The sequence below is a fragment of the Pelodiscus sinensis genome, chromosome 1, assembly GCF_049634645.1.
Source record: "Pelodiscus sinensis isolate JC-2024 chromosome 1, ASM4963464v1, whole genome shotgun sequence".
Lineage (NCBI taxonomy): Eukaryota > Metazoa > Chordata > Testudines > Trionychidae > Pelodiscus > Pelodiscus sinensis.
Window position 1 is genome coordinate 300,700,994 of NC_134711.1, and position 14,127 is coordinate 300,715,120.

Sequence of the window (14,127 nt, forward strand, 5' to 3'; positions counted from 1 at the left end):
GCGGGCTGAAGACTGGTGGGGCGACGCTAGGGCCTGGAGGGAGCCGGCGTCAGGCGGGGTGGGCTCGCGCTCTGGGCCAGCGCGCGGAGTGGGGCGGGCCGCGAGGGGGTGAGGGTCTCGCGCTCTCCCTCTCTCGGAGCCGCGCGCCCGGCGGTTGGGGCGGTGGGTCTGGCGCGCGGGGCACGCGTCCCGCTGCAGCAGCTGGTGGGGGCTGCCCCCTCCCCAGCTCGGCGCTGTGATTGGGCGGAAGATGGCGCTGGGCGGATGGAAATCCTAATGACGGTCTCCAAAATCGCCTCTACCTGTACCATGGTGAGCGGGGGGCCTGGGTGTGCGCGTGGGGGGCCCCGGGGGAGCCGGGTGTGCGGGGGCGGGCTCTGGGGCGGCTGTGCACGCTGTGGGGGAGGGCGCTGCATGTGCTTGCGGGGGAGGCGGTGTGAGCCAGGCGCTGAGTGGGGGGTGGGTCCGGGGCGGAAGGCAGCGCTTGCGCTCCGCCGGGGGCTGCAGCATCGCGCGTGGGGGGCGTGGAGAGGGGCGCGCTTCCTTCCCTTGCAAACGGGTGACACCGCTTCTCTTGGGTTCGGTGCTTCCCCTCGGCGCCGGTTTCGTGTTTTCATCTAGACCAGCTCGCCGTGGGAGGGAATCACACACTGGGTGTAGTTAATCGGCTTTAGAGAATGCAGCATTGAGGCAAGCACGAATGGCGGGGGGAGGGGAGAGCATACTATGGACATAGGGTGAAACTTGATTTAAATAACCACACGTAAGATCACTTAGCCAGTAGTGCGATGTCTTTATCAACAGTGAAAAGGAAATATTGCAGATCGCTTTTACTGAGTACAGGCTTTCACTGTATATCTCTAGAGAGCTTGACTTTTTTTTAAATATTTTTTTTAAAAAAATCACCAGTGGTTAGTACATAATGCTTCAGTAATGCTGCGTGGGTTTGGTTGTCATCACAGTGACAATCTGGTGCAGCCTACTTAAGTAGTTTTCAGTCTAAGGGTCATGACCCAGTACAGGCTGGACTTCTCTGATCCAGCACCCTTGGGACCTGAGCGTTCCGAATGTGGGAATTTGCCAGACCAGAGAAGGTCCCCCTGACATCAGCCCCTTAGCCTGCTGCCCCTCTCTGCTGCCATCCTTCAGCCCAGCTGGGCTGCCTGCTGGCCAGCCCTAGCCCCGGCCCTCTTTCCCTTTGGGTGGCACATGGCCCCAGCCCTGCTGCCGAGAAGCATGCCATCCCGATTGGGCTGCTGCGGCCCCAGTTGTGCTGCTGGGTGGCAGGCAGTCCCGACTGCATCGCTGCTGCCACCCAGACTGCCGTAGTCCCAGCCAGGCTTCCCTTCCCAGGCTGTTAAGGCCCTGGCTATGCTGCCAAGCGGTAGGCAGCCCTGATGGCGCTGTCACTGTTGCCCGGACTGCCATGATCCCAGCCAGGCTTCCCTTCCCGGGCTATCGAGGCCCCAGTTCCGGTGCCAGGCAGTAGGCAGCCCTGATCATGCTCTGGCACCACTTGGGCAGCCTTGGCCCCACCATTGCCCAGGCTGCTGTTGTGGCCTTGCTGCTCTGTGCTGGGCTCCCAGCTGCTGTCCCTCCTGCTCGGGGTCTCTCTCATCCAGGAACATATGTGATCATGCCAGACCATGGATGTTGCTGCACCAGCGTCCCGATTTAGGGATGTGCAACCTGTACTTGGTGGTGGAATGTGAGGCAGTGGATCTCATTGCTATAGAGTGATCAGGTGACCAGTGGGGGTGCTAAGGCAGGCTTCCTGCCCGTCCTCGCACCGCAGATTGTGCTGCAGCCCAGAAGCAGCCAGCAGCAGGCCTGGCTTCTGTGGGTGGACGGGGGCATAGGGCATTGCACACTGTTCCTACTCTGAGCACAAGCTCTGCATTCTCATTGTCTGGAAACCTGCTGCTGGCTGCTTCTGGGGCACAGCACAATCTGTGGTGCCAGAGCAGGCAGGAGGCCTGCCTTAGCACCCCTGCTGCACTGCTGACTGGGAGCCACTCAAGGTAAGCATTTCCTGCCTCAGTCCTGACACCCACACAACTCCAGCCCAAAGCTCTGGTCCTCAGCCCCAACCTGGAGCACACGCTTTAGTCATATTATGTTGGGTTGTGGGCATCAACAATTTTCTTAAACTGGGTCATGAGGAAAAAAAAGTTTGAAAACCACTACCCTAGGTTACCCTTAAAGGCTTCTTTTCATACAGTGTAATTAGTCTTGTGCAGTATGGCACATACATTGGTATGTAGTCTGAATGGCTTACATCTGTTCTAGGCCTGATGGGAACACTCCTTTCAGTGATTTTTTTTAAAAATTGCACTTCATTCTTAAATATTTGTGAAGGAAGAGTTATGAGCACATTAGTTGGCGTAATATAACTTTTTTTTATGACTAACTTTCAACAAACTATAAAGTCATGATTGTTTTTTAAAGTGTTGAATTTGGTAAATAAGTTATCCTTTAACTTAGGAGCAGGCAATAATTTTTGATGAGGGGGAGAACTCCAAGAATTTGGTAAGTAGTCAAGGGCCACACTCTTCCATGATATTAATGGAGGAGTTGTGGGGTCTGGGGTTTAGGTTGGGTGCAGAAAGGAGCTTGGAGTTAGAGATTGAGGTGTAGGAAGGGGTGTGGGATCTGGGAAGGAGTCTGGATGATGGAGGGGATTGTGACCTGGAGCAGAAGACTGAGGTGCAGGCTCTAGGAGGGGTTACAGGTTAGGGATGTGAACCACTAGTGGATTATCCGATAGACTGTTTATCGGATAGTCAACAGGCTAGTTGACCATCCCTTGCTGCCTCTATCAGAAAGAGGCAGCAAGATGTGTGTGTGTGTGTGGGGAGAGGGTAGGGGATAGAAGAGGAGGAAGTGCTTCAAAGCGGCAGTGCTGCATGGAGCCCAGGGCCCAACCCTGGGCTCTACATGGTGCTGCCATTTTGAAATGCCTCATGCAGCCCGGGGCCAGCTGGGGAGTCCCCCCGCTGACCTCGGGCTCTATGTGGTACTGCCACTTTGAAACGCCATGGGGAGCATGGGATTAGTGAGAGACTGCTTGAGTCCCCCCTGACTCCATGAAGACCTAGTGCTGTTGCTACATTTCAAAGGCAGAGGTGTCCTTATCGACTAATTAAATAGTTAATCTAAATTTAACATCCCTAGTACAGGTGCAGGAGAGGATTCTGACCTGGAGGAGATACAGTGTCTGGGAGAGAATGTGGGTGGAGGAGCAGAGGGTCTGAGTTACATGGGGTAGAGATGCAAGGGGTGGGGGCGGGGGGCGGAGCTGGAATGCTAGAGGCAGGCTCTGGCCAGGAGACACTTACTTGGGCTGGCCAGGAGCCCTGCCCACCAGATTCCTCAGTGAGGTGGGGCCATGTGTGCTGCTCTGAACACTGAGAGCCCATGAGGAGGGTGAGAAGTACTTTGCGCACCACCTGTCCTACAAATAGGAAGCTTCCATTGGCAGGAAACCAGCCAATGGGAACTGTGTAATTGTGCTGGGGATGGGGGCAAGTGCAAAGAATCTTCTCCCCTCCAACCCTGGGCTCGAAGCACTCACCTGGCCAGTGATCTCCTTTCTTCAGCCAGATGTGAGAGGCATGCATGGAATACGAGTACTTTCCCCTCGCTCTCTTAGCATCTAGGGAGTGGGATGAAAAGCCCCCTTACCCTGCAGAAATTCCACCCTTGATGTTGATTAATTGAATAATCATGTAACAGCATAAAATGTTAGTGGTTACACGACTATTTGATAGTCCCCAGAGCCGGGTCTGGGAGCCTGTGCGCTTCGGCCCCACTCTTCCACCATAGATTCCTCACTCCTGGGATAGGGAGCATACCCGCACTCACATTCTTTACAGGGCTGCTGGTCTCCTTCATAAGCATATTGGAACTCTGTGCTGTCCTACAACTCTTGCTCACGCTCTCTACCACTCATCAAGGACAAGACTATTCAAATATGGACAATATAGCTTTTATGTAATATGGACAATATAGCTTGTATGGATTATGTAAATGGACAAGGAAGAGCATGTTCAAAAACTTCAAAAGGAAGTTTTTCTTCACTCAGTGCTCAGTGAAGTTTTTCTTCACTCAGCCTCTGGAACTCCTTGTTAGAGGATGTGGTGAAGGCTAGGTCTTTAACAGAGTTCAGAAAAGAGCTAGATAATTCATGGAGTGTAGGGCCATCAATGGCTATTAGCCAGTATGGGTAGGAATGGTGTCCCTAGCCTCAGTTTCTCTGCAAGTCGGTGACAGGGGAGGGATCACGTGAGGATTACCTGTTGTGTTACCTCTCTCTGAGGCATCTGGTATTGGCCACTGTCAGCAGACATGATACTGGGCTAGATGGATCATTGGTCTGACCCAGTATGATCATTCTGATGTTCATTCTCCCTTTGTGCGGAAGCCATAAAACTCTGGCGATGGTGCATCAGACACAAGATCCACATCACCGCAGCTTACCTACCTAGATATCAGAATGCCGGAGTGGACGCCTTCAGTTGAAAACTTTCTCGGGCCTACAAATGGGATCTCAACAAGACTGTCCTCTCATACATTTTCCAACTGTGGGGGTTCCCCTAAATAGACTCTTTTGCAACTGCCCAGAATGCCAAATGCCCACAGTTCTGCTCCAGAGCAGGCTTTGGCAGCCAGTGATTAGGCGATGCATTCCTCCTTTAGTGGAACCCCCCCCTTTTTTTTGCATTCCCTCCCATTCTCCTTTTGAACTGGGTGGTCCATAAGATCAGACTGGGTTGGCCCCACTGTGGGAGGGGAGGGGAGCGGAGGGGGAGAGGGGTTGGCCGGCCGAGCCACGCTGTGGGAGCAGGGTTTGGCTCCGGGGCAGGCGCCCGCGGGGGGGTTGGCTGTGCAGCGGGAGGGGGTTGGCCGCGCTGCGGAAGAGGGGGTTTGGCCCTGGGGCAGGCATGCACGGGGTTTCCCTGCGCCACCGGGGAGGGGGGCGGGGGGAAGTCAGGCCTGAAGGAGGAATGTGCTGGCTTCCCTCTGTGGGGGGTGGGGGGGGGAATCTGCTGCCACTGGCTCTCCACTCCTCTGTCCCCAGCTACAGAACTCTGTCCCCATTCCCGTCCCCAGCTACAGAACTCTGTCCCCATTCCCATCCCCACTCCTCAAACTCTGTCCCCACAAAATGTATAATTATAAATGCTTCATTTTAGATTTAAATAGCATGAATAAAAAACAGACCATTTATTTCATAACTATAAACACGTGATTTTAATTTTATATATCACTTAATTTAAAAACAAACTGTTTATCAGAGTGTGTAAGTAAGGGCTGGAGATAGCAAGTGATGGACAGGAGGAGAATAGAGAGGGTGGGGGTTCAAGGGAGGGGCAGGGCGGTAGATCTTCACCTGTTCTGAGATTTAAAAAGTGATCCTGGGTGTAAAAAGGTTGGAGACCACTGCCCTACAGGGATTTGTGTTCATTCCAATAGGGGTCAGTAATCTATGGCTCATGAGCCAAATATAGCTCACTGGGGAGCCAGACAGGGCTCTTTTGAAGCTGGAGCCCAGCCCCCATCTTGCTCTTCCTGCAGCCGGGAGCCTGTGTTGGTGCTACAGCAGGCCTGGGCAAAGCAGTCCAGCCCACAGACACAGCAGAGAGCCTCCAGGAAGACTCTCCTGCTTGCCCCACCCCTACCCTGAGAAAAGGGCTGTTTGTTTTTCACAAACTGTGAGCCAGGAGGAGAGGGGGAAGTGATGCTTCACAGCTGCTCCTGCACCCAGAACAATCCCAATGGCTGGTTTCTGGCCAATGGAAACTACCTGTTTTTGAGAACAGGCAACATGCAAACCACCAATCCCTCCTCCGTTCAGGCTTTTATTCACAGAGCACCTGGTTCTGCAGCCTGGGGGTTGTCAGGGCAAGCTCCTGAGAAATGTGCTGGATTGCTGGCCTGGAGTCTCTCAGGTAAGTCTCCTGGCCAGAGCCTGCTTCTGGCACCCAGTCGCTCCCTCCCTCTGCCCCACTTAACCCAAACCGTCTGTACCCCTCCAGAGTCTATACTTGCTCTCAGACCCTGCATCCCAATTCCATGCCTTAGGTCACAATCCAAACTCACAACTGCCTCCTTCACCCAAACTCAGTGACCCCCAACCCAAAAACGGTTCCCCACCCCTGCCATAAATAAAGACGACATTGAAACCTTTTGTGCTGGATGTAATATTTTACTTTATTTAAAAATGAAGCCTAGCCAATGAGCCCAGCTCATCCCTCATCTGATTGCAGCATCATAACACTCATGCACACCCCCCGCCACCAACCCTGAGCCTATCATACACCCAAATCTAGATTCCTGCACCCCCACATCCCCAACCCCCTGCCATAAGATTGACAGACAACAGCCTGAATGCATGCAGCTGAATTTGACCAGTTAGGATGTAAACTTCAAAGAAATGTGCGAAAAGATGCTGCATCAGAAGTCCGATTAAATAAAGTCTATGAGTACAATGTTTCATTGATGCTATTATTAATCATTATGTCAGTTATCAATAATATTAAGTTGTATATTTCAGTCATGCAAACTGGCATTTTTATATGCAGGGCTCGACAAATAATACAATCTACTCACCACGGGCGAGTAGATTGTAACCCGGAAGAGCTGGGTTCGGGCTCTGACAGCGCAGCTGGCGAGCGGGGCTTGCCGCAGTTCGGCGAGCCCTGCTTATATGGCTCTTTGTTGACCACTTGTTCTGAATTTTGATGTAGCTTGGCTCTTTGATTTGAAAAGGTTGCTGACCTCTGCACTAGAACTATGTTAGCCTCCTTGGCTTTTCTTCACAATATCCCTATCATGAACATCTGTAGAGCTGCTACCTAGGCATCAACCCGTATCTTTACACAGCATTATGCCTTAGAGCAACAGGCAGTATCTGATACTTCCTGTCTCTTTAATAGGAGTACTGGAGCGGGAGAGAGGAGGCAGGGTGGCTCAGGGTGGAGAGAGGGACTGAGGGACACAAAGTGATGTGATATAGGAAATGATTTTTATATTAAGAGACGTGCTCTGTGGAATACAGGCAGTTAATTCCAAGAAAATGGGGAGCAATGTCCACCTATAAATATATGCCACTTCAAAAGCAATTGAACCCCTAGTTTTCATTTTTAAATAGTTATTATTCGTAGTAGACATATGGGACCTATTTACAGAACTCATGGGTATGTATTAGCATGCCTAATTTGTGTGTATTCTACTAGCTAGATATGCAACTGGCCATTTGTGTGTTCATTTATTCAAACTGGCCATTTCAGAGCTGGCCTTGTATCCTGGTAGAAACTGTTTGTTTAATTTTTCTCTCTTTGTCAATTTTTCATTTTTTTAAGTACATTACATGCCTAGACTGTGAATATGGAAAGAACTATCGCAGTGTCTGTGAATATTAAAAGTACATTGTTTTATTTTCCAGGGCGCCAATGCCTCAGCTTTAGAGAAAGAGATTGGTCCAGAACAGTTCCCAGTCAATGAGCACTATTTTGGTTTAGTTAATGTAAGTATCAACTGATAATTTGATTGCTTTGAAATACTAAGTAGTAAACCTGAAGTAGAAACAGATAATGAATGGCACCAATATAATGTCAATAGAAAGAAATGACTGAAATCTGGCCTGCAGTAAGTTTAATGCTAAAAGTTAAGCATGGCCTATAAAAGTACAGTATATGTCTATATGTTAGAAATATAGATCTACTAGAAGATTTACCCAGCGTTTCTCGGGTACCTAACTCAAATAACTTTTGTTTTTCTTCATTTAAATCATTGTTCTGTGGTGGAGCTGTGGATGAGGGGTTCGGTATTCAGGCTGCCCTGAGAAGAGAGGACAGCTCCAGCCCTCTCTCACTGCAGCAGCTTGGGGCCAGGTGGGAAGTGCCTCTCCATGGCCACTGCAGTAAGCACAGCCTGGGGAGGAGTGTATGTCCTCCTGCTGGTGGATGGAGTGACAGTCATACAAACAGATAAACTTTCTGAAATATAAAACAGGACTATGTAGCACTTTAAAGACTAACAAGATGGTTTATTAGGTAATGAGCTTTCATGGGCCAGACCCACTTCCTCAGATCGAATAGTGGAAGAAAATTGTCACAACCATATATACCAAAGGATACAATTAAAAAAAATGAACTTTGGTATATATGGTTGTGACATTTTTCTTCCACTATTTCAGGGGTTCCCAAACTTTTTGACACGGGGACCAGTAAATCCATTCACGAACTTTGAGGACCAGTAATGTTCATTTGCATATTTGCATATTCATTAATCAAATGATGAATATTCAAATAAGTTGTTTCTGGTCCTCCCAAATCTCCCAGTGCCAGCTTTAGCAAAGCTTTTGATATGGTCACCCAGAATATTCTTGCCAGCAAGTTAAGGAATATGGATTGGATAAATGGGCTGTAAGACGGACAGAAAGCTGGTTAAACCAGGGTTTCCCAAACTTTTTACTTGAATTGGAATCCTTTTTTTTCAGTTGTGCTTTTTGCAGCCCAAAAATATAAGCACATGAAAAACAAACTGAGAAAATACCAGACATATAACATTTCCGGTATTTTCTCAGTAGATAAGTTGTATTATTACTAGATGTATCAGTTTGTAGTTTCGAACTGTCTGGCTGGTAAATGTGCTCAGGCTGCATGAGTGTGTCTACCAGCCAGACAGTTGGCAACTACTCGAGGGGTGTGGGGGGGGGAGGGGGGAGGCGAGAGAACAGTAGGATCCCTGTGCCGGACTAACTCGTGCTTTGTGGATGGGGGGAGGGGGGAACGGGGTCGGGTCAGTCCCACTCCCTGCAGGCCGATTCATTCCTCCCCCCTGCTCCCCCCGCTGCATTTCTGGTCAGCCCCACTTCCCTCAGTCCCCTTCCGGGCAGCCAGTTCTCCCCCGCTTCTCCTCCCAATCTCCCTTGGCCAGCCCACTGCCTGCGTCCAGCCCTCCTTCCAGCAGCCGCTTCTCCCATCCCACCCACATCTTCCCAAGCTAGCTCCCTGCCCCCAACCTCACCCCCCCCAGAAGCCCTGCTTCCACCAGCCCCCCAATCTCCCCAGCCTGCCCTGATTTCCCCCATCCAGTTCTGCGTCCGGTGGCCAGCTCTCCCCTCCTCCTCACCCCAGAATCCCCTGGCACCTGCACCTTTCCTTAGCCCTGCGCCCTCCTGGTGCCTCCCTTTGCCCTCTTTTTCCCTAAAATCCACCCCCTCACCAGTCTCTTCCCCATTCCCCTCCTGCTCCTCACACACGATTTGCTCCATCCTGACCTTCCTCATGCCCACCCCTTCTTTCAAGCCTTCTCCCAGCACCTCCCCCTCCAGCCCCCAGTGCTCCTCTCCTCTCGTCTCCTCTCCTCTCCTCTCCTCTCCCCTCCCCTCCCAGCATCACCCTGTCCCCCCTCCCACTGACACCTCCCCTCCTGTCCTTTTCCTCATGGTCTGCACTTGGCCCCCTGGCATTTGTCTCTCCTGCACCCTGTCCCTTGGTGCCTCCCCCCCCCCCGCCTCTCTTCTCCTCTCCCTCTCCTCGCCGCTGCCTTATGAGCCGGTTCCCCACCTTCTCCTTCCATGTTGCAGGGTCGGGGTCCGTACTCAGGCCCCGGAGGCCGAACCCGGAGCCAGCCAAGCCCCGCCACGTGCCTCCTGCGGGTTTCAAAACCCCGGGCCATGACGTCACGTCACACCTGGGTGTTCTCCCCGCCCACGTGCAACGCCACATGTGGGCGGCAGGCGGCAAGGAGGAGCCGAACGTGGCAGGGAGTCCGGGGCCGAGGGGAACGCTGTGGGGGTGGGGTGAGGTGAGGCGAGGCGGGAGGACGCGCGAGGAGCCCGCTCCAGGCAGAGCCGGGGAGAGACCCAGCTCCACATAGCGCTGGAGCAGAGCCTGGCTCTTAACTCGCCGGCACTTCCGGGTGCAGGGGCGTGGGGCCCAAATCGGCCTAAGGGCTGGCAGCCACCAGGCACGCTGGGGACCAGCATTTTTTTTCCGTGGCCCGGTACCGGGCCGCGGACCATATTTTGGTAAACGCTGCACTATTTGATCTGAGGAAGTGGGTCTGGCCCACGAAAGCTCATCACCTAATAAACCATCTTGTTAGTCTTTAAAGTGCTACATAGTCCTGCTTTTTGTTTCAGCTACACCAGACTAACACGGCTACATTTCTATCACTTTTCTGAAATATATTGTAGATAGCTATCCTTTTCTCCACTGTGCCCCCTGCTGGCCCAGTGGGGTTATAGCTTTTCCGGTCCCCATCTCTGGCCCATTGCTGTCTCCCTGTGATCATTCTGCAGCATTACTCCCTCCTCCCAAACCCTGTCCTTTTCCATTTTATGAGAAAAAGTCAAATTCCATGCACATCCTGTTATCCTGGTACAACAAAACCATGGCCTTGCTTTAAGTTATGATAAGAGGAAGTTGCATGCCAAATTTGATGGCCCTGGCTCTTACCGTTTAGGAGGGATTCTTGAACAGACTCTCAGATGGACAGACATACATTTCTAAAATAAGTAGTAAGAAAAAGATTTTTCATATTATTGTGTTTTACTTAAACTTCTACTTTTTCACATTGGTGTACTCTGTCACAGGAAAGTACTGTTACTGATGGTAACAGTGGATCCTGTCTCAGTTTGGTTTTCCCAAACAACTATGTCCCCTCTCACTTTTGCTCTCTTTCTCTCTCACAAGTGTTCCTTATTAAACCAGACACAGGTTTTTTTGCTGTGTGGTATACATGGACCTTTTCCTCTCCTGACAGGTATGAACAGCCCCTGAGTGTTTGTGGCAAAGTGGTTTTATGTTGAACCATTCTTTTTCCTCCCTGCTTGTTTTTCCTTTTAGCCCCCTTATTAAGCTAGACCAGTGGTTCTCAAATGTTTTGGCCTGTGGCCCACCCCTCTCAATGCAGACCTTTCCACAGACCATCAGCCTATCACTTGTAATGACAAAATGTATTTGCTTATCTCTAAATACCCTTGTAACAGGTCATGTCTCCTGCTGGCTGGTGTGTCACCCTCAGTTGCCTGTCTCCAGCACTGTTTGAGTACCTTCCTGCCTAGAGTGCTCTTTCCTTCAACTCTGGAGTCCTTCCCTTCTAGGGAACCCCAAATTCCCATACCTACCTTTCCTTAGAGACCCACTGCCATTCGTCATCTAACCCCTGACTTGGGGCAAATTGCAGTCTTCAATGACCATACATCATTGGCAAGGGGTGTGGACCTGTTTCCGTCTTCACCCGGTGTGTCTCCCTGCAGCCCTAGGAACCTTCAGGCCTTGAGAACAAGGCCTCAGCCTGGAACTTTGCTTTGCTCCCCAGCTCTGCCTGCCCTTCCTCAGCACTACTCTGGAAGCCTCTGTAGCTTCCCTGGCAGCCAGGTTCTTCCTGCTCCACAGCTGGAGCAAGCAGGCCTGACCTTAGGGCCATGTCTTCAGGGCCCTGCACTGCACACAGGGCTGGGCTGCTAACAAGGGCCATGCCCTTTGCAGGATGTCATGGTGAATTCCCCAGCCCAGAGCAGGCTGCGCACACAAGCCGCGTTAGCCGGGCCTGACCAGCTGCCAGAGAAGTTTGGGGGAGCAGAGCAGCCTGTAGGACCACGCCCATCCAGCAGGGGAAATAGTTCAAGTCCTACCAGCTGTTGGGAAGCAGCACAGCCTGCGGCAGGGAGGGTATGGCCTCATCTACAGCTCTGATATGGCCCTTTCACTTGCGGGGAGCTTCCCATGCTGCTGCTCCCTTCGCAAGACTGAAGAACAAGCTCCTGCCCTGTAGTTTCCTTTCTGGGGCTACTTTCCCTGCTTGCTGGTCTCCAGGCTTGCCCCACCTGCAAACTTCATCTCATTGACAAAGAAAATGCTGCTGGCGCCAGGGCCCCATGCAGCTGAGTACTCACCATCCACCAGCTGGGCCCAGCATCCTGCCTTGAGCCCCGCAAACCCTTTGGCTGGGCCTGGGAGAAAGAGTGTGTTTTGTTTGCTCCTCCACCCTCGGAGCCCCTAGTTATACAGCCCCATCTGGGTCCTAATTATTTGCAATGCCACTTTTGACTGCCTACTACTCAGTGTATTAGCTACAGTCTGATCTCTGGGTGCCTACCACTCAGCCTCCCTAGACTGGTTTTATTCATTGCAGGGCTAGTGCAGGGTAGATGCTCAGTCAGAACCCTAAATACTAAATTATTCATATTAGGCTACTTCTGGAACATAAAAATGTAAAAATGCAGCCATAACATACGTGGGGATATATTTTTAGATCTTCTTGTATATAATAAAGTTGAATAATAATAACACTAAAATCCCTCAATTACATAAAACCCCACAGGTTACTTTATTCATTCCCATCTACAATCCTAATTGGATGAATGGTGCTGCTTTTGTTGAGACATCAGTGAGGGAATGTCTGGCTCCAAGCTGCAGAGCTTAAGTCTCATATCGGCCTCCATGTTCAGTCAGTTTCTCTTTTTTATTTTCAATCCTATGAGTCTTAAAAATCCTATTTCACAGTTGTATATTGTTGGAAAAGGTAACAGGTGCTTCAGAGGTTTGTCAGCAAGCTCGGAGGTATTCTCGCTATACGTGAAGCCAAAAGTCCATCAAACTTTGTGAAAATCTGTTTCAACATTCCATCTGATGCAATATCCACAAAATTATCTACCTTTTTAGGTTCAAACTTAACTGAGCTCTTCAATGTAACCCTTGTTTCCAAAAGGATTTTGTATACAATCAAAGCCTGCATTTGGTTCTGGGAAATATATTTTTCAAATTGCTCATGAAGACCACTTTGAAGTCTTCCACAATTTTCCTATCAATTTCTTTTCCAGTCATTAGAATAAAATCAGCAAGAGTTGTAAAAGAGTCTAATTCCCTGCAATCAAGGTGAGCACACCATGGCTCCATCTTCATGTGTAAAGCTTTTACTTTGTCCTGCACATTAAAGATGATGACAGCTGCTCCCTGCAAAACAAGGTTTGGTGCATTCAAAATGCTGAAAATATCAGCCAGGGATTCCAATTGAGTAAGTCATGAGAAGTCCTGGATTTGGTGTGATACCTCAAAGTCTTGACATCTGCTGTCATGTTAGTGGACTTTTACCTCTTCTTGTAGTTTGAAGAGGTGAGTGAGGATTTCCCCCCTTGACAACCAACGTACTTCAGTGTTAAAAAGTAGTGTGTCCACTCCCCATCTCCTCACACAGGACTTTAAAAATACAAGTGTTTAAAGGACTCTAATAAAATTTACAATTCATACAGCCTCATCCAGAATGGCTTTCAGGCCTGAAGGCATCTTCCTCACTGCAAGATGTTCCTGGTGAATGCTACAGAGTGTTGATGTTGCTAATGGTGTGACTTCTTGGACACTGCAATTAAGATCTTCAACTTGCCAGTCATTGTTGTGGCCCAGTCTGTGCAAATGCCAACATACCATGTCCAATCCAAATTGTTACATACAACACAATTCCTGAGTATGCCAAAGAGAGCTTCTCCTGTTTTGTTGTTCTCTGTCTGCCAACAAAAAAAAAATCGTTGTGTATTCCCCCAGCACACTGGACATATGAAAGGAGGTTAGCATCCCCCACTATGCTGATGGACTCATCAAGTTGTAAAGAAAAGTATTGGCTTTGAAGCAGTCTTGCCAATATAGATGTTGTTCAACGCTGGATGGAATAATTGGAAAGAGATATCTCGTCAATTATATTCTTTGCCTTTCCCCCCAGCATTGCACAAAGCTCAGAACTTCTCACAGCCCTGAACAATGTAGCTCAGATGATCACATTTTTAAACATAGGCCTGGCCTAAGACCAATTTAGTTTAGTTGCTGATACAGCCAGTCCCCGACTTACAAATGAGTTACGGACCAAACACGTGGTCATAACTCGAAGTGTTCTTAAGTCAGACCCCATTCATTTACATGCAACCGTGCTGTTTGTAAGTGCGGATCATGTTCGTAACTCGGGGACCATCTTTACAACTGTCTAGTGGGAGGTTTGGTTGTAAGTATGAACGATTGTAAATCGACCATTCTAACTTTGGGACCAGCTGTATTGGTCAACACAGGGTTCTGAATGAAACTAAATAATTTTCATGTTCTGCTTGAGGAAATCTTGATAGTC

The 14,127-nt window shown here is 49.9% G+C and overlaps 1 protein-coding gene across 2 annotated transcripts in view; it reads left to right on the forward strand.

Moving 5' to 3' along the window:
* The window catches only part of USP12 (ubiquitin specific peptidase 12), a 61,926-nt gene continuing 47,799 nt past the window's right edge, over positions 1–14,127 (forward strand). The window contains exons 1-2 of one of the 2 annotated variants that reach the window (XM_075919240.1): positions 1–312; positions 7,448–7,528. In XM_075919240.1, the coding sequence (XP_075775355.1) occupies positions 265–312; positions 7,448–7,528 (129 nt within the window). In that variant the 5' untranslated portion in view covers positions 1–264. The remainder of the gene's footprint in view (positions 313–7,447; positions 7,529–14,127) is intronic. The other variant, XM_075919239.1, reaches the window with a different exon arrangement.